This window comes from Gopherus flavomarginatus, chromosome 4, assembly GCF_025201925.1.
Source record: "Gopherus flavomarginatus isolate rGopFla2 chromosome 4, rGopFla2.mat.asm, whole genome shotgun sequence".
NCBI classification, from domain to species: domain Eukaryota; kingdom Metazoa; phylum Chordata; order Testudines; family Testudinidae; genus Gopherus; species Gopherus flavomarginatus.
This window is the reverse complement of record NC_066620.1, coordinates 85,639,643-85,665,062: the sequence shown is the minus strand read 5'-3', so window position 1 is coordinate 85,665,062 and position 25,420 is coordinate 85,639,643. Positions and strand designations below refer to the sequence as shown.

General features: G+C 42.8%; 1 protein-coding gene across 1 annotated transcript in view; it reads left to right on the top strand.

Moving 5' to 3' along the window:
• Positions 1 to 25,420, top strand: part of PGBD5 (piggyBac transposable element derived 5) — a 93,911-nt gene that overhangs the window by 65,047 nt on the left and 3,444 nt on the right. Inside the window, 3 exon segments of the mRNA XM_050949111.1 lie at positions 11,241 to 11,421; positions 18,082 to 18,279; positions 24,263 to 24,368. Of these exon segments, the coding sequence (XP_050805068.1) occupies positions 11,241 to 11,421; positions 18,082 to 18,279; positions 24,263 to 24,368 (485 nt within the window).

Sequence of the window (25,420 nt, the reverse complement as noted above, 5' to 3'; positions counted from 1 at the left end):
ATTTCTCTCATTTTCTTTCCACTTCCCTATCCCCATTTTCCATTCCACATGTATTATGAATATTATATGCTTGACCAAACTGTGTCACTTTAGGCATCTCACTTAAACTCTTTGCCTTAGTTTCTCCATCTGTAAAACCAGGACTACAGTCTGGAGTATTTGGGGCCATCCAGGATATCCTGGCCACCCCTGTACTGCATTCCAGGGCAACTTTCTTCATGATAACCGAAGCCCTACAGTGCAGGTTCTTCTGCACCAAAAGCTAAAACTGAAGGAGAATCATCAGCAGTACATGGCTGATGACACCGAGATAAGTAGTTCAGATTGGTGCATGCGTGTAGTTTCTTACATTGTTGACTTTTCCCTCACAGTTGCTGCAGATAAATGAATGTTTGTAAAGTGCATGGAGAGCACAGGTGGAAAGCACTTGAAGTGTGAATTATTAGTAACTATTACAGGCATTGCAGATTGGATTTGCCTTCCCTAGGGAATGCCAAATTTACAGAAGTAACACTGAGGTTGGGTTTGAACTTCAGCCTGCTGTCTGTCCTACAAGCTAAGCAAGCAGGCTATCTTTCCAATATATTTCCCTATGTATTTATTGCTGTTGAGATGCTTTTCAAGCCAAACCTTCAATACTTAAGTGCAGTTTTCTGGCTACAGTTCTGCAGTGGAAGGGTTTTCTTCTTTTTGAGAGCATTTGCTGACACTGTTTAAATCAAAACCCTAGATGTGCCTTTTGATTTCACTCTCTTGATTTCTCCCTCGCCAACATTCTGGGATGCTTTACTTAACAGATCTGTGTAAATGCAAGTGATTAATAGGTCACTTAATAGTGCTAACTACACCCACATCTGCTCACTGCAGACTGTTGGAACTACCAGACAGAGCTGTAACTGGGCATTTTAGCACCCTGGGCGAGTGGTGCAAGCATATTTGCGCCCCTTATGGGATTTTTTAGATAAGGAGTTAAAATATTAGAGAAGTTATAATGCATTTATTTTTGCATATCAATACAGTATGTAGACAATAAAAGCTACTCTATGATGCTTTTAGTTGCCACATTACTTTTCACACAATCGTTTAGCATCCAGGGCCATTGTGCCGTGAAGGTACCAGTTCCCTGATGTGTGAGTGCACCTTGCTGGCCAGATACTGGAGCATTATAACGATAGATCAGAGGGAGGCTCCTTATTCTGCTCTGTAATAAGGATTGGCTCAGGCTGAGGAAGAAACAAGTAAGGGTAGGTCACAGTAACAGGAAAACACTCCTAAAGCAGGGAGCAGGATGTGTTTTATCCCTACTGACTAGGAATTAAAAAGGCATGTTTTACTTGTGCAATGTTCACTTTGTTTCTACTGTGGCTTCCACTAGCTGTAAATCACAAGCAACCCAGACCGACTTAATTTTTCTTCTCCGAACACTTCTTCCTAAGCATGGAAACTGTTCTGTCCCCCCGCCCTCACTTTTGCAAACAGGGCAGATGGCTCATCCCATCAGGGTAACTGTTACCCCCTCTGCCACTATCTGGCAGTACCTCAACCCTGGGCTGAACCCTGACTCCTACCCCAAATTTTGCTCCTCAGCCCCTCTCTTGTCCCTGCCTCCTCCTGTTTGACACCCCCCACCCTGTTGGTTTCTGCCCCCTGGTCAGACCTGGCCCATTCCCTCCTTTAACTTTTTTAATTCCCAGCAAGGGCAGCAGTTTCACCAGATGTTACTGAGCAATGAGCATGCTCAGTAGGAGCCAAGCTGGCACTCAGCACCCTGCCGCCCCACCACGGTCTTAGTGCTGGGGAACCTGCTCCACAATCCTGCAGGGAGGGGGGCCCTGAGCACCCTGGGCTCTGGCTGGACACCACTGGCTCTGATCTTGCAAGGGTGGGGGCTGACACCACTGGGCCTCTGATCCTCTGTGCTACCCCATTTTTGCACCCCCAGTGGCTCTGTGCCCTGGGTCGCTGCTGTGCTCACCCCACCCTAGTTACAGCCCTGCTACCAAAGGATTCAAAACAGAGCTGTTGAAACTTTTTGTTGTGCTAGGACACTTCCTTTTGTTAGATGCCTCAAAGAGGATGACCAAGTACAAACGTCAGCTGAACTTGGCCAGTAACGACTTAAGGAGGGGAGGGGGAAAGTTATTAATAAGTAACTTTTAGCTCTCATATAGTACTTTTTCCTGGAGATCTCTAAGTGCTTTTCCAATGAAGACAAATGTTTTTATTATCCCCATTTTACAGATGGGGAAACTGAGGCACTGAAGTTTAAATGGCTCGCTTAAGATCATACAGTGAGTCAGAGGCAGGATGAGGGCCAGAAGCCAGGTCTCCTTAGTCCCATGCTTGTGTTTTATTCAGTGGATCATGCTGTTCCCCCAGGTCACCATACTCCTTCCCCTCTCCAGTGAAACCTTTCCATACAACCAGCCCATGTTCAGGGGACCGTGAATTGTGTGTGAAGGGGGCAGGGATAGACTTGGGAAACAGCCCTTTTGACATTTGCAGTGTCTCTTTTAGAAGCTATTGCTGAGCCAGGCTTCCATATGCACCTGTAGAGTCCTGCTGTGCACTCTCACGGGGGTGGGGGGGGGCAGGGATTGTACTGGGAGCTAGTGGGCAGCCCATGAAAAGCCACACTCTTGTCTCCTCTTCATTACTTTTTCCCTTGCTCTTTTCAGGTGTGATGTATTTCATCTGAGAATTGTACGCTGGGGTGTTTCAGTTCTGTACAGACATGGAGTATTTGCCATGTGCTGTTCACAATAGCTTTACATTTCCCATTGGAGCTTTGTATATTAAAAGAATCACTTATATTTAGCTTCTAGGGAACTTTACAGATCTGTCATAATGTACCTTTGTCCTGGCTGGATATTTTTGCTCCTCAGTTTCTAGTGAGATCCTGTGTATCCTTTGCATGAATGATTTTCCACAAGGTAAAATCATCAGCACAAGTGCTGGGGAGCCTTAGTGGCGTATAGTGCTAATGTCTATTCCAAGACCCTAAAGCTGTGGGGGTGGCAGCTCATTTCTCTCTTCCTTTCCCCAGTAGCCTTTTAACAGTCTGCATTGTTTTCTCAGCCAAATGTATTTGCTTGAGAATTTGAAGCCTGGTCTACATGGAAAAAGTTGTTGACTCAGCTACATCACTCAGGGGTGCGAAAAAATCCATGGAGGAATTCTTCCATCGACCTAGCTACTACCGCTCAGGGAGGTAGATTACGTAACCAAAGAGAGAACCCCACCCCCTAGCATAGGTAGCAGGCCACTCTAATGCTTTAAAGTGGACATCTGAAGCTGTGATCTTGTAGCATTTCAAATGTAGACAAGCTCCTGGTGACAGTGGCAAGAGCAGGGCTGGCTCCAGGCCACAGCGCGCCAAGCACGTGCTTGGGGCAGCAGGCCGCGGGGGGGCGCTCTGCCGGTTGCTGGGAGGGCGGCAGGTGGCTCCGGTGGAGCTGCCGCAGGCGTGGCTTCGGACGGTCCGCTGGTCCTGCGGCTCCAGTGGACCTCCCGCAGACACGCCCGTGGCAGCTCCACCAGAGCCGCAGGACCAGCGGACCGTCTGCAGAAACGCCTGCGGGAGGTCCACCGGAGCCGCGGGACCGGCGAGCAGCAGAGCGCCCCCCATGGCATGCCGCCATGCTTGGGGCGGCGAAATTGCTAGAGCCGGCCCTGGGCAAGAGAATGGGAATTCAGGCACCTGACTCTGTGAAATGCTTCTCAAACGGTAATGTGTTTTCCAATAACCTCTCATCAGCTGAAGCCAGCATTTCCAGAATGTGGTTGGGTTTTTTTGGTGGTGGCAGGGAAAGGGGATGTTTTTTTGTACTAGATCAGCATATTGCTCTGGCATCCAAGGGCTATGCTATTCCACAATACGCTGATTAATAGTCTATTCTGAGTGCATATGCACTCAAGTTCTAGGGGATTAAATCCTTTCCCTAAGTTTGCCTTGAGCCATCTGTTTTTTTCAGACTTCATTGGTTTCCCATTTCATTTCACTCACTGGCAGAACGTTCACTAGCACAACTCTGTGTTTCATTTTCATTAATGGCCATCTGAAATTTCACTGGTTCTAGCTATATTAAGTCATTTAGGCCCTTGTGTTGGTTCTGCATTTGAGCTCCTCTTTTTAACAACTTATCGTGGGAGAAATGAGTCTGAGAAAACCTCAAAGATTCAGAGAGCAAGAAAAAGAATTGTTTACCTCTAGGTCAGAATCCTCCAACCCAGATGTGTTTCCTTTCTATATTACTAACCTATTACTATTATTTGTATTGGAGTGCTCCAGTGTGTTAGGATAAGAAACAGTTCTTGCCCTGAAGAGCTTAAATCTAAGTATACAAGACAAAAAACCAGGACAGAGGTGAAGTGACTTGCTTAAAATCATGCAGCAGGTCAGTAGCAGACTTGCAACTAGAACCCAGGTCTACTGACACACACCCCTTTCCCCATCCAGTGCCTCACCCACTAGATCCTGTTGCCTCTTGATATTTCTTTAATTCTTATAGCATCTCACATTAGTTGTAGGTGGGAGTTTTCTACAGTGTAAGAGGTTGTTAAATGCTGCTATCCAGTCCTGATGCCAATTCTGGTCTATACAATTGGCTCAAACTCTTCATAATATGAAAAACCAGGAACTATTTCCAGTGCCCTTTAAAAAAAAATAAATAAATCAGTATTAAGGGAAACAGGGAAGATGTACTGAAGAATCTGTATCACTTCACTATCACATAAAAATATCACAAAGACCAAGCTTCTCTCTCATTAAGTGATTTACCAGATCTATTTTGAAAGAGGGAGGAATAAAACATGGGGTGAATTTATATTTCAAGGTCCCAGTTCCAGGAGAGTTAACTATCTGTCCATTTGTTAATCACGTAGCTAAAAAAAGTTAGTTTTCCATCATAAAAATTAAATTCTGTTTGGAGGTTTGTTTAGTTTTTTTAGCAATGCCTTATTAGCGTCTTTTTTTCAATAACTGGCGGTTAGAATGCACAAAAGCAAGTAGTCTCACTGAATATATTCTCAAGCTCAGTCTTAGTTCAGAAAGAAAGTCCATGAAGTTGGGGAGTTTTATTTGTGTGCATTTTCAATCAGAGAATGCTCCAGCAATGTTTTTCCATAGCTTCCCGAACAGGGCCGGCTTTAAGCCAATTCCCCTGATTCCCTGGAATTGGGCCCTGTGCCTAAGAGGGCCCCGTGTCTTAGGCATCTTTTGAATTTTTTTTTTCATCACCCGGCAGCCGGGGGCATCTGCTCCAGGTCTTCGGCAGCATTTCAGCAGCGGGGGGTCCTTTGGTGCCGCAGAAGACCTGGAGCGAACCCCCCCCCCACCAAAGTGCCACCGAAGCAGCAGCAAAGTAAAAGTAATGTGATTCTTGGTTTTACTGACACTGTTCTCAACCACATGGGCAGCAGTGTCACTGAGAAAAGTCATGCCAGGTTTACTCTGCTCCTGCTTATTAAGAAGAGCTCTAGTATCTACCATGAGGGAAGAGGATATAAATAGCGGAGCCTACCCACTTCCCAAACATATGGCAGGAGACTCTGGTGGGAGAAGTGAGGAGGAAGACAAGAGAGAGCTCCTTCTCCCTTCCAGCAGTTGGGGGCACAATGGCCTCAGAAATAGACACTTAACAGCTGGTGGGTGCGCCTCAAGATGGAAATGGCTGTTGGACTATAGCCTCTGCAGCAGACTGTGCTATGAAAAACTGCAGCAGTGAATTGCAATGGGAACTGATCCCTTGCTACTGAAAAATGTCGCAGTAAAATGAATTTTCCAGAGACTTGAGAAATCTCACTTCCGCTGTCTCTGTAATAGTGCCTATGCTTTAGGCTAGGCTTGCTGCTGGAAATAGATTACATTATCTTTGTGTGTCAATTTCCCATGGGAATGGACGGGTGTAACATTCTGCTGGGGTACCTAGAGCTGTGAGCCACTCTGTTACCTTTCTGCCTCAGCAAGAGTGAGCTTTTCTGGTGATTAGACTGTGTGTCAGCTCCCTGTCACACTAGTCTGTCTTCCTCCCCAGAAAACTCCTCAAGGCTTTCCTGGCCCAAACCTCATCTAGCAGGTAACAACCAGTGAACTCCAGCTTCTGAACTGTTCAGAGATGTATCTTTGCAATGCACAACCCCTGCAACTGTACATTTGCAGATGATATTAAGTTTGCTGCTCTTTTAAAGAGTCAGTACATTACAGCTGATTAACTTAACTAGGGTATACACAGCACAGACTTGGTAATAAAACAAGTATATTAACAAAAGGACATAGGTTAAGTGATACCAAATAGAAGGGATAAAAATGGGAATGGTTACAAACAATAGTAAAAGTATACTTTCTAAGGGCTGAGACCTAACTTAACAAGCTACAGACTTTGTAGAGCCACCTCCTCAATCTTCCCTTTCCAGCAATAGCTGATTACCTCTTAGCCAGGATCCCCGCAGAGTCCAAGGCACCAGTTTTCCTTGTCTCCTCGGGTGAAGGGTAACTTAGGGGTTCACTCCCTCTCTTGTTATAGTCTTCTGAAATATATCCCCAGTTAAAGATCCTTTTTCCTGCTAGCTGTGGGTTCCTCACCCCTGCACGCTCCATTGATAATTTTTACAATGCAAATTCTCTCTTCCTGCAACTTCGGATACAAATGAATAGCCCATTGAATTTAGCCACACCTGGTTTCACCACCACTACCTTTGAAGTCTCTGTCTTTCCTGTGCTTTCCACTGATGAGTTGAGGCTGCTGGGGCCTTATTTTTCTGGCTGATATGCTTTTTTGAATTAATTAGATGGTCCATATAAGTTTAGCAGTGGTGGAATTGCTGGTGTGACAGCTTTCAGGACTGAAGGCCCCTCTTTACTGTAGAACCTCAGAGTTATGGACACCTTGGGAATGGAGGTTGTTCAGAGTTATGAACAACCTCCATTCAAGATGCTATGGGATGCTCCTCAGGGCAAATTGCTCAGAGCAGGGGCTCACAGCAGTCCATAACTCTGGTGTTTGTATCTTTGAAGTTCTACTGTATCTGCAAAACAAGTAGAGCATTGTCAGAGGCAGCACAATATTTCCTACTAATCTGCTTCAACCCTCACCTGGAGGATAGAGGGAATTATAGATCAATCAGCCTAAGTTCAATACCTGGAAAGATACTGGAACCATTTGTTAAACGATCAATATGTAAGCACCTAGAGGGTAAGGAATAGTGGACAGCCTAGATTTGCCAAAAAACAACTCACGCCAACCCAACATAATTTCCTTCTTTTGACAAGGTTACTGGCATAACAGGTAGGGAGGAAAGCAATAGATGTGGTGATCTTGATTTTAGTAAGGCTTTTGACACAGTCCCACATAACGTTCTCATAGGCAACTAAGGAAAGGTGGTCTAGATTGAATTACTATAAAGTAGGTGCACAACTGGTTGAAAGACTATCCTCAAAGAGTAGTGATCACTAGTTCACTGTCAAACTAGGAGGACATATCTAGTGGGGTCTTACAGGGGGTCTTTCCTGAGTCCAGTACTATTCAGTATTTTCACTGATGACTTGGACAATGGAGTGGAGCGTGCGCTTATAAAATTTGCAGAGGATACCAGGCCTGGAGAGGCTGCAAACACTTTGGAGAACAGGATCAGAATTCAAAGTCACCTTGACAAATTGAAGAATTAGTCTGAAATCAACAAGATGAAATTCAATAAAGATAAGTGCAAAGTACTGCACGTTAGAAGAAAAAATCAAATGCACACATCTAAATTGGAGAATAACTGGCTAGGCAGTAGTACTGCTTAAAAAGAGGAGGGGGTATAGTGGATCACAAATTTAATGAGCCAACAATGTGATACAACTGCCCCCCCCCAAAAAAAGCCAATACAATTCTAGGGTGTACTAACAGGAGTATTGTATGTAAGACACAGGAGGTGATTTCTACTCTATTCAGCACTGGGGAGGCCTCTGCTGGAGTACTGTGTTCAGTTTTAGGTGCCACATACTAAGAAAAGTATGGAAAAATTGGACACAGTCAAGAGGAAAGTAACAACAAATGATAAAAGGTTTAGAAAACCTAACCTGTGGAGGAAAGGTTAAAAACCCTGGGCATGTTTAATCTTGAGAAAAGACCACCAAGTAGGGACTTGATAACAGGGGTGTTATAAAGACGACTGTGATCAATTGTTTTCCATGTTCACTGAAGGTAGGACAAGAAATAATGGACTTAGTCTGCAGCAAGGGAGATTTAGGTTAGATATTAGGAAAAATCCTTTCTGGCTAGAAGGATAGTTACATTCTGGAATAGGCTTCCAAGGAGGGTGTGGAATGCCCATCACTGGAGATTTTTAAGAACACAGTAGTCACATACCTGTCAATGATGGTTTAGATTTACTTGGTCCTGCTTCAGTGCAGAGGGCTGGACTGGATTACCTTCTTGAGGTCCCTTCCAGCCCTACATTTCTATGATTTACTGTCTAATTAGATCCGGTCATTAGTATATATTTTGTACTACATTGAACTTGTCCATTAATGCATAAGTTATTTGAAAAATACAAAACACCTGATTTCTTGGAGACGTCACACAGTACGTATTCCCCAGGGTCTGTTTCATGACTGATGAACAGTCAGAGAATATTGTGCCAGTATGCCTAGAACCTAGTGCTGGAAGCTGCAGCATCTGAAAATAAATAGAAACAGGTTCAATTGAATTTCCTCACCCCAAAAATGATTTTTGGGATACCAAAAAATTACTGATCACCACTGCAAACATTCTAATTCTACTCATTTTGTTCTCTGATTAGGTTTGTAGTGCAGTTTCCTTTATGCTGATTGGCACCCCTAAAGATGGGGAGAGATGTGTGCAGGGAATAATCTTCTGAATGAATCATCTTCTGAACGATTGCAGACTCTGGATGAAGTTTTCCAAAGCTGACGAGGGGATTTAGAAGCCCCATTCCAATTTAAAAATGAATGAGTGTTCACGTAAATCGTCTGAGTGACTTTGAACATGTCAATCTTTGCTCTAATGAAAATGGGTAAAATTTTTGAAGGCACCTAAGTGGTTTAGGAGTCTAAGGCTATGTCTACATTTGAGGCAGCGTGTAGAGTACAGGCACTACAGGTGTAGCTACACACTGCAGTGAGGCAGGCTGTCTTGTCACTGCACCATGTAGCTACATACCACGGAAAGGCTTTGATAGTTCCTTGCTGCCTCCCTGGCGCCAGAGCCTTTCAATGTGATGGGGAAAGGCTCCAGCAGGGGGGAACTATGGGACAGTACACAGCAGTGTAGACTTAAGAGGCACTGGTTGGGCATGTAGAGAACCATGTAGGGTATATACCCTGCAGGTTCAGGCATGTAGGACACCCTAATCTACTCTACTCACCTAAGATGTGCCTTACCATTAGTACTGCTGTTTATACCCATGCTAGCTGGCTGTGCAGGGTCTACTCTACCCAGTGCCATAAATGTAGATGCACCTGCAGTCTCACTGAAAGTCAATGGGACTCAGGCTTCCAAGTCACTTAGGCACTTTTGAAAATTTTGCCCACTTTATTTTTCATGGGTTTTTTAATTAAGATCTTCATAAACAAATAAAATTAAGACTATTTAGGGATTCAGAGTATAGGGCTAGATTCTCCTCTCCTTTACACGAGCGTGTGTCTGCTGATTTTGAGAGCAAGGGCAGGACCAGGCCCGTTGTTTAATTGAATTTAATTTTGGTGGAAGATGCTAGATTGGCAGTTCCTTTTCCTCAGATGGTGCTCCCACTGTTGTGATCAGTGAAGGACTGAGAGCTAACAGCTCCTTGATTTAAAAGTTGGGGGGAGGAGGAGCTGGTGGCAGAGTATTTTCAGCAAAGGATTTTCAGCTCTGGAAGTCACTCCTTCCTTTGGTCCAAAGTTGTTGAGGTTTACAGCCTGCCTTCTATGTCATTTATTTTGGGGGCTTGGGGGAAAGTGAGTGGATTGAGAAATAAGATGGGCAGATGAGACAGAGGTGATTTATGTATTCTGGGTCAAGATTGCTAAATTATTTGTCTGGGATTTTAGCCTAGATATATACAATTCAAATGTTTGTATGAGCAGCTAGGCCACTGGAAGAGCTGCTTTCTAGTAGTAGGAATAAAATAAATGAAAACTGAAGTCCTCTATTTCTACAATGAAAAGAGGTGCACTTTCCTCTACTGCCCAACTAACGTGCCATAACCCATTCCCTGAGTGCCCATCTGCAGAGTGAGGCTCTGGTCTGGCCTCTGTGCCATTTCCATCCTCCACTTCTCAAAAAGCAGGCCAGTTATGCTATACATACCTGGCCACTTGCAAATCGGACTAAGGTCATCAACTCATTTTACCAGAGGCCAAACACATTGCTGCCATTGGATATCCTCTTAAATGGCCTTGTGTGGATGGTGGCTGAGTATTATGAAGGGCAGAAGGAACATTGCCTGGACAATGGTAGCTTTTAGTTTTAAGATACTACGGCAGTAATACAGTATCTGTAAGGATTGCAGCCAGCTAGAAAGGAGCCAGATGCTTAAGACATTAAGGCCGGTTTAATGCACCCCTTTCCCCTTGTTCAGTCTGTTTTGGTGGGTTGTCTCCAAGTCATGATCTGGACAAAAATGCTGAGAGTTAGAGCTATCCCTGAAGATTCCAGTTAGAATATATGGTTGATATGTAAGGACACCACTGGCTTGTACTGGAGAAAGTGTCATGCTGGCATCAGCATGGTCATGTTGCCCTTTAGTGTCTGTTGCCAGAGAATATACAGCTGAACTCTATTACGGTAAAGCTAGCAAACAGATTCCTTCTGGTCATGTAGTAGAGGCCTGTTTTCGGAGCAGAAGGTCCCAAGTTCTCCCTTTACTGACAACAACGAAGTCTATATAGGATCAGCACAACATACAGTTCTATTTAGGAATCATGGTTTATTACTGCCAGACAAATTCTTTTCCAGCTACACAATAGCAACAGCAACCTCAAGCAGCCCTTAATCTTAGGCATAGAGCAGTATTTCCCAATAGCCACCCCAGCAGAAAATTCCAAAGTCCCCCCCTAACTATTCCAAAGTCATTTAAAGGCACCAGTCATGAAAGGTGTGTTAGGGGTTAAATCTGAAATAGGTTTCTACTGTCTTAAATTTTTCAGCTCATCTCTAGTGAAAGCCGAGCAAGGGGTTTGGCAACTGCATGGCTCATGCCTGATCCGTTCTAACCACATTGACTTGTCGTCTTGTTTCTACTTGCTCCTTAAGATTTACGTCCATCTAAAAGAAGGTGGTGGTGCCGACGGACTGGATGCTTTGAAGAACAAGCCCCAACTCCACAGTATGGTGGCCAAGAGCCTTTGTCAGAATGCATCAGGAAAAAACTACATCATCTTCACTGGCCCTAGCATTACCAGCCTGAACCTTTTTGAAGAGTTTGAGAAGCAAGGTTTGTGACAGCTGATCCACTGACTGTTCATGCCGAAAGGCTTATGAATATCCTGCTGCCAGAAGTCAGCAAATAACCTGAAGTGTTTTTGATTGAGGCTTTATCTCCTCGCATAGCCATGAGCAGCCAAGCCAGAGAAATCCTAAGGGTAATTTAGTCTGTTCATTACAAGGGGACCTGCAGAGGTTATTTAAACTGAGCTTGAGCTTTCCTTTGAGTCTTCATCATGTTGAAAGAAGGCTACTTTAAAGGGGGGGGAGGGCGGGGGGAGAGAATAGAAGGGCTCTGATTTTTTTCTCTTTTACCTTAGGAATTTAGAGTGTGGTTATTCTGGTGGTTTTTTTCCTGGAGGACTTCTTGGGGGTCTTTTATATGTGTGGGAATTCTTACTTGTGAATAGGGTGTGTGGGAAGAGGGCGTGTGCAGAGTCTTTAAGGCAAGGTCTACCCTGGAAACTTTTGCCAGGGAAATGTCAGTTAGAGAGCAATTTTTTTTTAAATGGAAAAGCCCTATGGTAGAGACAGTTGCTAGCAAAGCACTCTTTTGCCCATATAAGCTGCACCTACACTAGAAGGGTTTACTCTATAGCAATACAGGCATAGGTATACACTAGAGTTAGACCCAAGTGCCCGTTAATCCATGGCGTTAAATAGAGGTTGTACAAGTGATCTGAATTTCAGATGTGCTGAATATTCACAGCTCCCATTGAGTGCAGTTGTAGTCGTATATGTTCCCACTCTGAAAATCAAACCCAAAGTGTTTAAAACAGTTACTGAACATCCACTTCCCCACGAACTAGTCAGCTTAAAATCTTTTCCAGTGATGCAACTTTTCCACTAGTTCTCCAGTCACTAGGGTCTTCCATTGTAAAACAAGATTTGAATTTCTAGCATCAAGAATTTCCTTTGTAGGTGAACACTTCATACCTTTCCGAAAACACAAATAAAAACAAACTGAGGCCACAAGCTCATTTTCCCCCCTCCTATGCAGTTCATCTTTGGGAGCCAAGTTCTGTTTTCAGCCTGGCTTCCACTGACAGAAGTCTACATCCATGTGGGATGTTCAAGAATGGAATTTGGCCCAGAATATAGAAATAATTGGAATTGTGCCATTATTTTGAGTCATACTTAAAAGGAAAATGCCAGTGATTGGTTACAATACTTTAGCTACCTAATGCCTTCAGTCTTGCCCTCAGCTCAGTGTGTGCACTCAGGTCTGCCCTCATGGACCACAGTGCAGGATTGGGTTGTAAATTATTTCATGTACACTGTAAATATCCATAGAGCACTTTGAAATACATCCATACACATATAGAAGTAATCATGGGTCCTCTCAGTACTCTAAATATAATGGCCACATTCAACGAATCAAGAATATTTATATTACACTGGAGTTTTCCCTCTAATGACTGGAGAATATTCCTTTGAATTTTTTTCATAAATTTTATGGCTGGCTGCCCACAGAGCCATTATATTTCTAGCATTATAAAAGCCATTTTATCAAATGTCTAGTTATTATGCATGAAAACCCAAATATTCCAGTGTGTCTAATTCTTAAGCCATTTCAGCTGAAATAAGGGGTTACTAGATCCTTAGACCTAAAACTGTGACTTTTGGAAAATGATCCTTTATTCTGACAGAGATTTGCAAAAGAGAAAGAAGGGGATAATATTCTCCTCTGTCTCTCTGGAATCACAGTAGAAAAGAATCCTGGCTACTGAACCACCACAGTATTTCTCTCTCACAGGTAACTCAGATTACCTACAGTAGTTAACTACTCACAGGCATAGCACTGAAGAGAACTCAAATTACCAGCTGTTAGCAGGTAGCTGCCACTAAATGCCTTCTAGAGATTCAAAGTTAGGTACATTATCTGATCAAAAATGAAAACCCTATGCAGCATTTTCAGTTCCTGGTTCATGTTTTATTGTGTGGCTCCATGCGATTTTGTGATCCATAACAACTGCTTCTTTTGCATTCTATTCACTAGCAGAAATGATAATGGGTATCGAATTGTGAATTTAATTTTGGGAGACTCAGAGCAGATTTACTAGCTTTTTGGTAAGTAGCTTGGGTATTCCTTACAAAGCAGGTTGCAGTGGGAACATTGACACACTGTTTGTGTTAAACAGGGACATGGGATTGTTTGGCTTTTATATTTTGGGTGATAAAGGCTAGCTCACTGGCTTGGCAGAGTATATTGAATTGGAAGGATTATGGGACACTCAGGGAAATCAGACCTTTGACATGTCAACAGTGGTGAAGTCAATCAAGAGCCCTGGAGGAGACTGTGAATCTTGACCCTACCCACAGAGCCAGAGGTAAGGTACTATAGTCAGCACTTGCTGTGATCCCGCAGTGTTAGCTGTGAAATTTGGAGCAGAGGTTTGCCAGTGGAAGGCCTAGCATCCCGCCACATAAAACAGTTCTCCTGGTGTGTCCCAATTTTGTGCCAAACAGTGGCATCAGGTTGATCAGTGCTGTTAGCCAAGAGTAATGCTTAGTTGGGGAATTAGTCACACAAGGATAAAAATGCAACTAAAAGGAGAGTGTCCTGAGAGAACCTGAGGAACCTGCTTCACTATAGAGGATGAGAGCAACCTTGCAAAATTAAGACACATTCCTAACATTGGATTAACTTTTGTTGTTCTAAAGAAATAATGGTTCCTGGGTTAGAGCTGAATGAATAGAGGTGGAGGAAAAAAAAAATCACAAATTTGAGTCAAAGGAATTTCTATTCATCCATCTTTGCAATGCTTTCTGTGAATCTTTAACATGGATAGTGGGGAAAGATTTGAACCAAGACTTTTTAACCAAACCCCCCCTCCCAAACAACTAGTTATAGGTGCCTTAGTAGTTGAGTGCCTGAACTGATATCTTGAAAGGGCCTGATTTTTCTGAAAGTGCTGGTCACCTGTCCTCTGAAAGTCAGAGTCTTTAGGATTCCCTTCCATTGGAATCCAAAAGTGTAGGCACCAATAAATAAAATCACTGTTCACTTCTGGAAAACTTTGATCAAGGCTTTTGTGGAACCTTCACTGTAAAATTACCTCCTCTGTCTCTGACTCTGTTTCATAACTACAATAGTACTGTTCTGAAATTAGTAATAACCTTAATTGTATCATCCCAAAGTGTTTCTGTGAATATAAAAGGATGTCTGCAACACTCAATTCCAAGGAACTCATTAAATTTGGACCATGGGCTTCTCCTGAAAAATAAGAATGTCCTCTGTTTCAGAAACCAAATTCAATCTAAGCCTACTTTATATAACTACCTTTTATGACCATGGAGCATAAGTTTCTGGTTTCCAGGTAAAACAGGAACCAGGCACTGAAATGGCACAGGAAATGCTATTCTGCATGGAGTTTTAGATATGACTAGAAGTAGAGATGCCAGAAATTTTATGAGAGAGCCTGTCCTGGTGAGATTCAGGCTCACTCATGAAGTTTAGATACTGCTGTTCGTGAACTGAACCGGTTGAGATTCCTTACTTAAGCACGGATTTGTGGGCTGCTTTTTTAGTTTGAAATAGAAATGACAGTTGGAATGGGCTCTGTATGAATGAAGCCCATAGGTGCTGAAAGTAGGGGTGCTGAGGGTGTTGCTGCACCCCCTGGCTTGAAGTAGTTATCATATACAGGGTTTACAGTTGGATTCAATGGCTCTCAGCACCCCCACTATAAAAATTCTACCAGCACCCCTGATGAAGCCCTCTTAAATTTCCCTCTGAAGCAAGAATGTTACCATTGACTTATGAGTAGGGCCCTACCAAATTCACAGTCCATTTTGATCAATTTGGCCAGAGGATTTTTTAATTGATCAATTTCAAGTTTTCAGCTGTTTACATCTGAAATTTCACGGCGTTGTAACCGTGGAGGTCTCAACCCAAAAGGTGGTGGGTCTGATCTGCCCCTTTTTCCCCCACACAGCAGCCCTGCAGGGGAAGGACAAGTCCTGTTCCTCCCCAGCCTGGCAGGGACTTGCAGCAAGGAGGTGGTCAGATTTCACAGGAAAAGGCTTATTTCACAATCTGGGACATGTTTTTCCATGGCTGTGAAATTGGTAGGGCCCTACTTATGAGAGCAGGACTGGAGTCTATTCAATCAGACTTCTTTTAAATTCTATAAAACTTCATTTTCTTCTGGACTGTAATAAAACATGTTAGGCATTTAATTAAATTTGGACCACACCATTGTGCCAGATGGTCTTAATTTTTATTGCTGCTATTGCCATAGCAACTGGTTGTTCTAAATTACAGCTTTTAAAAACCTCCACAAATTACATATGCCATCCTCTGCAAGTGGTGATACTAAATCTGCAGCTACCATATTGGTCACCACTTTGTGTTATGTAAGGAGGTGCTTCATTATTTTTTCCTGAGAGATGTGCAAGATGGTTCCAATTGTCTTATGAAAAGAGCAAAACAGCTGCTTGAGTCTTTTTTGCAAGCTTACATGAGCTTAAGAAAAGGCTGCACTTAATTACCTCAGCAGTCCTAAGAATAGTAATGTACTGGCTAGAGCAACTGTGTACTACTGCCCTCTGCTGAGGAGAATTAAAATGGCCTTTCAGTGAGTCATAGACCCTATAATGCTAGCAGCTAAAGGAAATTCTTCTCTAGCTTAAGGGATTGTGCTATTGGAGCAGGAGGATCAGAGTTCTAATGCCACTGCTGCGGTGATGTTCTCAATGGCACATAGTGACAACTAAAATCCTAGGTGGTCACAGACTTGTTAAAGAAAGTTTCAGAGATAGTGGTAGCAAGAGGGTTTTTAGCACATATCATATGTATACTTGTCCTACCTCAGTGCAGAGATCTCTTTTCAAATTCATTCCAGCCATTTCTATGATTTGAAAGTCCAGTGGTTGAGATCAGAACTGGGAGATAACACAGGATCCATTAGACAAGTCCTCCCCTAAATTCAAATAGCTAAGTTGATGTTTGATTTTCCATTCTGACATTTAAAAAGCTCATGTCTTCTAATGGAAGAGTCACTGCTTCAGTCTTACTGCTGGGGCAACAGGAACAATTATATTTTTATGTAAAAATGTAATGCAGCTGTAGTTTTTATTTTTTAAGTTATAGTTCTGTGGTCTCCCAGCCTGTGGTTTTTTTTTCTGGTTTTATAAAGCACTGTTTGGGAAATCTCAAGAACCAGTTGCCAATTGTATTCTGCTCTTTGGATCAGTTCATGAGCACTATTGATTATTTTGTATTACCATAGCACCTAGGAGCCCTAGTGAAGGACCAGGACCCCACTGTTAGGTGCTGTACAACAGAAACCCCCACACAAAAGCCTGCCCCTGCTCCAAAGAGCATACAGAATTGCAGACTGACAAAGGCAGAAGACACGCATAGTATGTAACAGCCTCTATTCCCCCTTGATCAAGTGGTTTGATTTTTAATATTCTTTATTTGCTGAAGGATGATAGTTCAATAAGTAGATTTTAGACTCTAAAATGTAGGTCAGTGTTCTCAACTGACAGACCTATTTTGTTTTACCTGAAATAGCAGCTTTGGGCTACTGTAGTTTAAGTGGAATACACAGACTTAAGTGGATCAGTCTATATGAAGGGAATGAGAACACACACATCTGTGTGTATATTATACTTAGTCAAAACAAAGCCTAGAGAGATGGTGAGGAGATTTGGATTTAAGATTTCCTGGATTTTGTAAAGCTCACATCAGGAAGAGGACATTGCTTTGCAATATAGAGTAACTCAAGACTGAAAAATTTGACTCTTGGCCAAAGCTAGATTTGATCCTTTAATCCAGTTGATCAGCTGTTTCATTTGGGGATTTCTGACTAAATTTCCTATGCAGAGTCTCTCTCTTCTGATAGCAAGAAATTCTGTTAGTATATGCTCTTTAAATTAATCAGATGAATCGAAGTTTTAACCCTCTGATATTTTTCCTTATCACATACTCAACACAAGCTAGGCACTGTCATTATTAACGTGTGTTAAGTGATTTGGTTATTCTGACGTGGCTACATTAGAGTGAGATGTGTCTGGGTTTCGCAACATATGAATTTACTCATGGATCCCTTTACTCATCCCTTTGTCATGGATGAAGGAGGGTAGAATTGATGAGCATTGATAAGATTGTACTGCGAGGCAGTTGTAGGCTGAGTTGTCATCTGCTAGCACCAAAAGCTGCTGGGATTAAAAGCACCATGGGGGTCATTTCAGACAACTTGAATTGGAGAAAAAAGACTTTGGCCTCCTTATCAGCGTAGTTAAACATGGAAAAGAGTACATCCTCCGCTACTTTCAGTGTCTAATGCTCAATGCCCAAAGCAATGTGGCCTCTTCCCTGGGAGGAAACGTCACAACCTAATAGATCTCATTGGTGGGAAGTTAGCCTATATTCTCCCTTTTCGTTTCATTTTAATTATATCCCAGTTTATCTTATTAAATCACATGGAGAACTGGCTCTCTGGACTCTTATATTGAATGCATTTCTTCCTGGAGCCTGAAAAGAGAGCGTGGTCCTGGATGCCACAGGGAAATCCTCTGCCATTGGCCAACCTGTATATCTACTGGCTTAGTTTTAGGACCAGTTTTCCCTCCAGTCAAATAGGTCAGACAGCCCACTGTCATTTCCTTCTAACCCTATCAGATGGTTTGCTGATGGGAATTTATTCTCTTTCACATGCAGAGATTTATTGCTGCGGATTGCTGAGTTCCAGGAAAAGTGACTGCACAGGTCTTCCTCCATCAATGCTGCATAACCCAGACACTCCTCAGTCCAGAGGGCAGTACAGAATAAAGATGAGGGGAAACATGTCCCTGATCTGCTGGTACAACAAAGGGCATTTTCGTTTTCTCACTAATGCCTATTCTCCAGTTCAACAAGGTGAGTAGTCAGCAGTATCGCTATCTGTACAGTGACTGTGTTTTTCAAAATAGGTGACAACACAAGATAGGACACTTACTAAGTTTGATAACCCCAGACAAGCAGCTTGATAATTATCCTAGATCAACCGTAGCATTAATGATAATTTCCATTGTGTTTGCTCTTGTCCATAAGGTACTAGTTAATCTACATTAGCAGTGGCTAAACGTGTTCTGTCCGCAACTGATGTCTTCTCTGCATAAAGTTAAAAAAGCTTATTCATGCTACCAGCTAATAGTTACTCCTTTAACTGGCACAGGAGAGAGCTGTTCCTTTTTGGTGTTATACACATCCCAGCTGACCTGTGGTCGTGCAGAGAGTTGTAATGGAGGTTAAAATCCTAAATGTAACAAGATGTCTCATGGGATAATTGCATGATAAGTCTTTGTAAAGAGTAACTCCTAAATGCATAAAATATTTTGGACCAATAAGAACCATACTGAGTATTAAAACTTTGACCAGATTCTAAAATTAGTTTCTCCTATGGATTTAAAACCCATTCATCACATACAAATAGCTTTTGTCAAGAGCCTTCCCATTGCATACTAAACTGATTGTGCAGCCGCTAAAAAGAAAACCAGAACAGCCAGAAGTATATTTGGGAGTAGTTTAGAGTGTGAATAGTTTCTTAAAGACTCAGCTGAAATTGATCTTACTAGGAGAGGGGGTTTTAAGGGACTCAGATTTTTAGGCATAATGGGTTTTGTAAATTTTTTCAGATAACTTACAACATGAAAGGACATTTTTAAAGAGTAGTTTGTCCATTTAAAATCTCTTGTATTTTACTCACTTTCGACAATAGAAGTCAAATTATAGTTGAAAGATGGTTACATATTTACAAGTGTAAGGTGCTACTGCTTACAAAGGTAACTTGGTGCTTAAACCACATTCTCAACTACCACCTGAATACCTTAAATTCTGTACAAGTTTAAGTGTTGCATAGGCACACCATATGGCTAAATGTCATAGGAGTTAGGTTCATTTATCAGAATTCACTGCACATCCTAACCTTTAGGCAATGAGCTAGGGAACTGGACGCTACTTGGAATGCTATTATACATCACAAGAGAACATTGATTTAACTAAAAATAGCAGATAACTTGAAAGGGTTGGTGTCTTAAGGCCTGATTCTAAAAACACATGAGAAAGAAGTTACACATTATAATTCCATGGGTTTCAATCGAACTACTAAAGTTACTATATGTTTGCAGAATCAGACACCAGCAATACAGAATTAGAGCCTTTCTAATAAGTTCTTAAATTTTAAATTGAATTAAGTTCAACAAGCTAATTTATGGTCATTATGATGTTTGGTTTAATTACTCCAGTTGCATTGTCCAAACTTGCTAACATGCAAAAAGCAAAGTCAAGTCAATAGGCGTCACCTGGTTCTCATGCACTAGCACAAAGCTGCTGTCTTTGGCTACAATTACTAAAAACAAGTTTCAGAAAAGAAAAATCTGTGTTTGTAAAGGTAGTGGTGACCATTAAGCTTTACAAACAAAACAATCTGGTTGACTGTCCCTCTAACAGAAACAGAGCAGACAGACAACAAATTTTACACATGGGTGTGAAAATCTGCACGTTTAGGACCTATCTCAGTGTAAAGTCACACACTGGTATGTAGATGAGGCTAGAACCTCAGCTGGTATGGAACTGAGTTTATTTACAGAACATGATAATGGTTTACAAAGTTTAGCCTCTCAGGTATGCAAAATCTTTCAAGTACATGTTCACTAAAATGCTTCACAGGGATTCTTGATAAAGAACATTAAACAAATAGTAGCAAATTCAGAGAAAATGTGAGATATAGGCTAGGGAGAAGAGAAAGGCTTCAGCTGAGATTTGAGAAAGGAGGGACATTCATTGAGACTGGTAGAGGGCCAGAGTGCCAGGTGGTATAAATTGGCATCTCTCAGTTGAAGTGAATGTAGCAATGCCAGTTTATGCCAACTAAGGATCGGGCCCAAGAAGTCTCTCCTCTGTGCCCCTGACATTGGAAAGAGAAGTCTTTTTCTCACACACACTGTGGCAAGACTGCAGTAAAGCCAGTGTTGAGCACGTGGATCGAGTGGGGAAGGGAGAGACACATCAGTGATGTAGACTGGAATAAGCACATGGAAGGCAGTTTGAACTGGAGCTGGAGATGAGTGGAGGCCAGTGGAACAGTTTGAGAATGGAGCCATGTTGTCACAGCTTTTTGCATTAAAAGTGGGCAGCAGCTTACTGCCCCCGGGGCGACTTGAGAAGGAAGTTGCTCTAGTAAGGACAAGAGCGAGCTGAGGCATGGATGAGGAGTTCAGCAAAGGTGGAGGCAACATTAACCTAGTTACTTTACATAAAATAAAACCAGAGAAAGGGCATCTCACCTGTCTCCTGTATGACTTCAGCAATTTACACCAGTTGATTTTTGGCCCTAAACTTCCAAATACCCGTTGAGAATTCACTGAGTCTGGTAGGGAAAAACATAGTAGTAGAATTATGCTTCAGACCTTTTAAACTATGGAAATTCAGATCTATGCTTTTCCTTACATCTTGGGACTTTGAGGATTTGTTAGAGGATATCTGTACAGCACTGCGAACCTGCAGTGCTCTGTTCACCGCTATGGGTGCACACACCCCAATAACAGCCCCTGCACACCATGGAAGATGCAAGCTGCTCCTCATATTATCAACCCACTGTTCAAAAATCATGAGTCGGGGATTGGCTAAAACAAAACAAAAAAAACCAAACACTTTGAGTGGTTTTATTTGCCTTCTGGTGGCTGAGCTTTAGCATGTGATTGGGTCACATTTTCAAGCTTCTCTGTAACCATGGCTCATCTCTCCCCCCTCCCCCCCTTTCCAATCAAAGCTGTGATTCTCACAATCACATGATGCCAGGAGCTGGAGCATTAAGGGAAAACTACCACACACACAATTGTAAGAGTTGGGATTTAAAAAAATCACAAGAGTTAGCAGCACAGCCCACCTCTCTCAACACCCCTGGAAAGAGCAAGCAGTGTTTGCAGCACAGTACTTCTCTGGGAGCTCCACCAGGGGAAGGGCTACATAGGAGCCCTGTTGGGGCGGGGAGGAGGGTCTGCTGAATGAGCACATCATCGGTGTATCCTGGCAATGCCTCCTCTCAGCCAGCGCTATCTGCTGGAACACTGTTGACCAGAGGGGCTCCCAGGGCAGTGCCAAAGGTTTGAGCAATTTGTGCAACCCCAACCTCTTTCTGGGGAACCTTGCTGGGCCCCCTCCTACCAATGGCCTGAATCAAGCCTGCGAAGTGCTACAAGATAAACCTATCCACATTCCAGAAACAAAACACTTTAACAGTCTATAATGGAAGATAAGAGGGAGTACATGGTGCTGTGTAGCTGTAATCACACATTTTTAGTGAAAGTGAACGGTGGAAGGCGAATCAAAGGAAATTCTAGAAACCAAAAGAAAAAGTTTCACCAAACACCTGCACTGAACAGATCTCCTTATACTTTCTGACCTACTCGGGGAAAGACATGGAAAGACAGCCTTGTCTTCATACAGTCAACCAGATCTTTCAGGACTATTCCATCAAAGAAAATAATAAACAAACACCCTTGCTTGGTATGTTGAGGGCAATAAGAAATATTGGTTTTGTTAGCTTTAAGGGTCCCCCCTTTGCCCACCATGTTCTGTTTACAGTTATCATGCTCAACTCTAACATCATTTGGGACTCATTAAAATCTGTCACTCAAAGGCTTTAAACAAACAGTCATATGGATCGGTCATAAATATGACACAGACTCGCAGCACATACTTCGATTCAAAACAGGGCCTACCAAGTAGGGTGTCATAGGGGACATGTCAGAGATAATGGAGGGAACTGTACTAGTCAAAAGAATTTAATTCTCAAACCTGTAATCAAAACATGAGTAACAATTTTGGTCTGGATGTCTTATGAAGTAATTTAATGGTTTAGAAGATTCGGGAAAGACCAGAGAACCAGGAGGAGTCTGAGATCTCATCCAAACTGAGACAGTGACTGAAGTTGGGACCAAGCACAACTCACCTTAATCCTTTGTGTCTCAGTAACTTCAGCCAAGGTGAGCTGCCTTCCAGGAGGAATTAGGGTAGTCCCTAGGAGACAGTGAAGGACAGGGTTCCATTGTGCTAGGCACCATGCAGAGTGAAGGAGACAGTCCCTGCTTCAAAGAGAGTTTACAGTTTAAATATACCAGACAATCAAAATCTAAGGGAAAAGAATAGAACACACCTGCAGAGAGAAAGGAGTGGCACTCCCACCAGTGGGTGTGGAGTGAGGCAGGCGCCTACATCATTCTCACAAGACATTACTTAGGTACCTACTCCACCTGACTTGAAGTGGCTGGTTACTATTCATGGATCCCTAAACTGAACTTGGCATCTCCCTGCAGTCCAGATATAGGCCCCCATCTCCAAGAAAGGGGCAGGGATTCACACCCAGCCCTCTCATTGACATCTCTCATTAGGTAGCTTAGGCTGCACCCCACCTAGCATACTGGCTTTTGTGGATCACATTCTTAGGTGCCTAGGCTCCCTATGTAATGAATGGGGAGAGATAAGTGCCTACCTCAGCTTTGTGGAGTACGATGTTGTTCTGGGCACCTAGAAAAAAAAATATCACAGGAAGTTAGGCACCATGATGCTGAGGATTGCAACACCCTAGTCTCTCCATGGACCCCACCCTAAATGTAGAAATGAAGAAAATACCAGATTCCATATCAGATTTCTGCTCCAAACTGACCTTCAAGGCCCCCAAACCTGTTGCTGCTTGGCAAATTGTATTGCTCCTTTGCTGAGCAAAGGATGTGTCAGCGTCCCTATTTGAAGCAGAGCTCAGTGATGTGGAGTCCAGTATTTTCTTAGTATGATTTACAAAATGTGCACAAGTCCCATTTCCTTGGGCACAGGACGGTAATAGAGCACAGATAAGTACCTCCTGCAGAAACTTCATATGAGATATCTGGAAATAAGTTACAAATGCTTCTCTGACTCTTCAGCCCATCACACCAGGCAGGTCTGGACTAGATTTCTAACCAAGTGCCCCATGAACTTTTCCCTTCTCCAGACCACTGGTCTCATCAGTTTCCTTGCAGGAATGAGAGAGATCTGGATACAAATGCAGTAGCAAAGACAGGGTGGAGGCAGTACAGCTGGGAAGAGGGGAAGTGTCTCACCTCAAAAGATGAATCATGGTGAGGCAGGTGGTATCTGCAGCATATGACACCAGCCTGAGACAGTTTGCAGCCATATCTGGCACCAGCTGTTTTGCTTGCAGTGCTCCCTGTAGACCCCACTACCTTAAGGCTTACAACTGCAACAGAGGTGATTATCACATCCCATGGTAACCATTGCTCTTCAGTATCTGCTAGTGTGTCAGTCCATGAAGAAGGGCTAGGCAAACAGTACACACCAGACTCCAAACCCACAGCAGTCTGTCCCAGTGAATCAAAGCTGAACTTTTGCAAGTTTGAATTTAGCATCTCAGCAAGATACTGGTGCATCAAGAAGCAATCACCACCACATGAAGTCTGACCAACAGGGGCCCTACCATGAAGGGGCCCTAGCTGGAGCTCAGGAAAGAGTTCAAGTTTGTGTTTTGACCTCTTTAAAAATAAAAAAAAAAAAAAAAAAATCTCTTGCATCACCCACACGGCTGCTTTGGCATGCACATTACTAGCAAGGTCTATGATACAATCTTTCAGGTGCCAGTTGGACTGAGAAGAGGGGTGGGGGAAGGAAAGTAAATTCAAGATCAACAGGGTTTATTTTCAGCATAGAAGTTTAATGATTAATGGAGTCTTGCTAGCGCGGCACACTAAGTAGCTGATCTCAAATCCCCTTTTCAGAAAGTGTATTGTAGTTGGTAACACTGATGCTAACACAAACAGTTAAGATTCAACAGCTTTGTTTTGTTTTGTTTTTTTAATTGATGCAGGAGTTATAATTAAGAGAAAAAGTGGTGAGATCCCATGCCCGCTGGCAGTAGAAGCTTTTGCTGCTCATCTTAGCTATATCTGCAAATATGACGACAAATACAGCAAGTAAGTGGGTGGGATGGCAAGTGGGTGACTCCCATGTTACTGGAACATTTGAACCTTTCTTAGATTTTGAGGAGAGACTAGGAGCATGATCCTGCCCTCATTAAATTCAATGCCAAAACTCTTTTACTCCAAAGCAAGTGGAATCAGGCTCTATAGCTTTGCACCTGATTTTCCTAAGGGGAGCAAGCTGCACTGCTGACCATTATCTTGGGAATGTGTGTAGGAGTTAGATATGAACAAACAGTTCTGATTAAATTCAGAACATCCTTCCCTCCCCCCTTCACATCTTGCATAATTCAGCAAAACTGGACCAGATCCAAAACAACACTGATACTCTTGTCTGTCCATTCGTCAGCCAAACCACCACCAGAATTGCATCTTTGGAGTATTTAAATGGCATAGCTAGAGAGCTGTACAGCTGGAGCTGGGCAGGTCCTTTCACAGATACTTAATTCCCTCCTTGCCCTGTATGGGGCTGTTTTTGTATCCGTGATTTTTGGACATCTTTGCTTAAGTGGTCATTAAAAAAACCCTGTTCCTTACCTGTGCTACTAACAGCACCTTAATCAGCTGTACACAAGCTTTCTTGCCATGGACAAGTAGCTGTCTTCCTGGGGGCTAGGAAAATTATGTTTTTGCCCTGATAATCTTCATGGCAAGGGTACATGAGTAGGTTTTGTGCCTCACTTGGCAAATGTACATGACTGTTTTGTTAAGGCTGCATGACTAAGGGAGACGACTTTAAAAATAAACTTTTCACCATTTAGGCAGTTTGCTTAGTGCTTTTTGCTCAGTTTGGAACTGTATTTCGTATCATCATCCATGTATTTCCTTTCTGGTTGTACACTGAATCACAGGCATATTTGGGCAGATGACATTCAGTGAAGCAGAGTTATGGCAGCCATTTTACAAGCTATATTTTATTACATTTGTGCATGGGATGGGATCCATGAAAACTGTTAGGTGCTTAAGTCGCAGGTTGAGCTGCACAAGTCCAAGACTTGGGTCCACTCTGATCCACAAAACTTCCACTGAACCCTGGTAGCTACCTA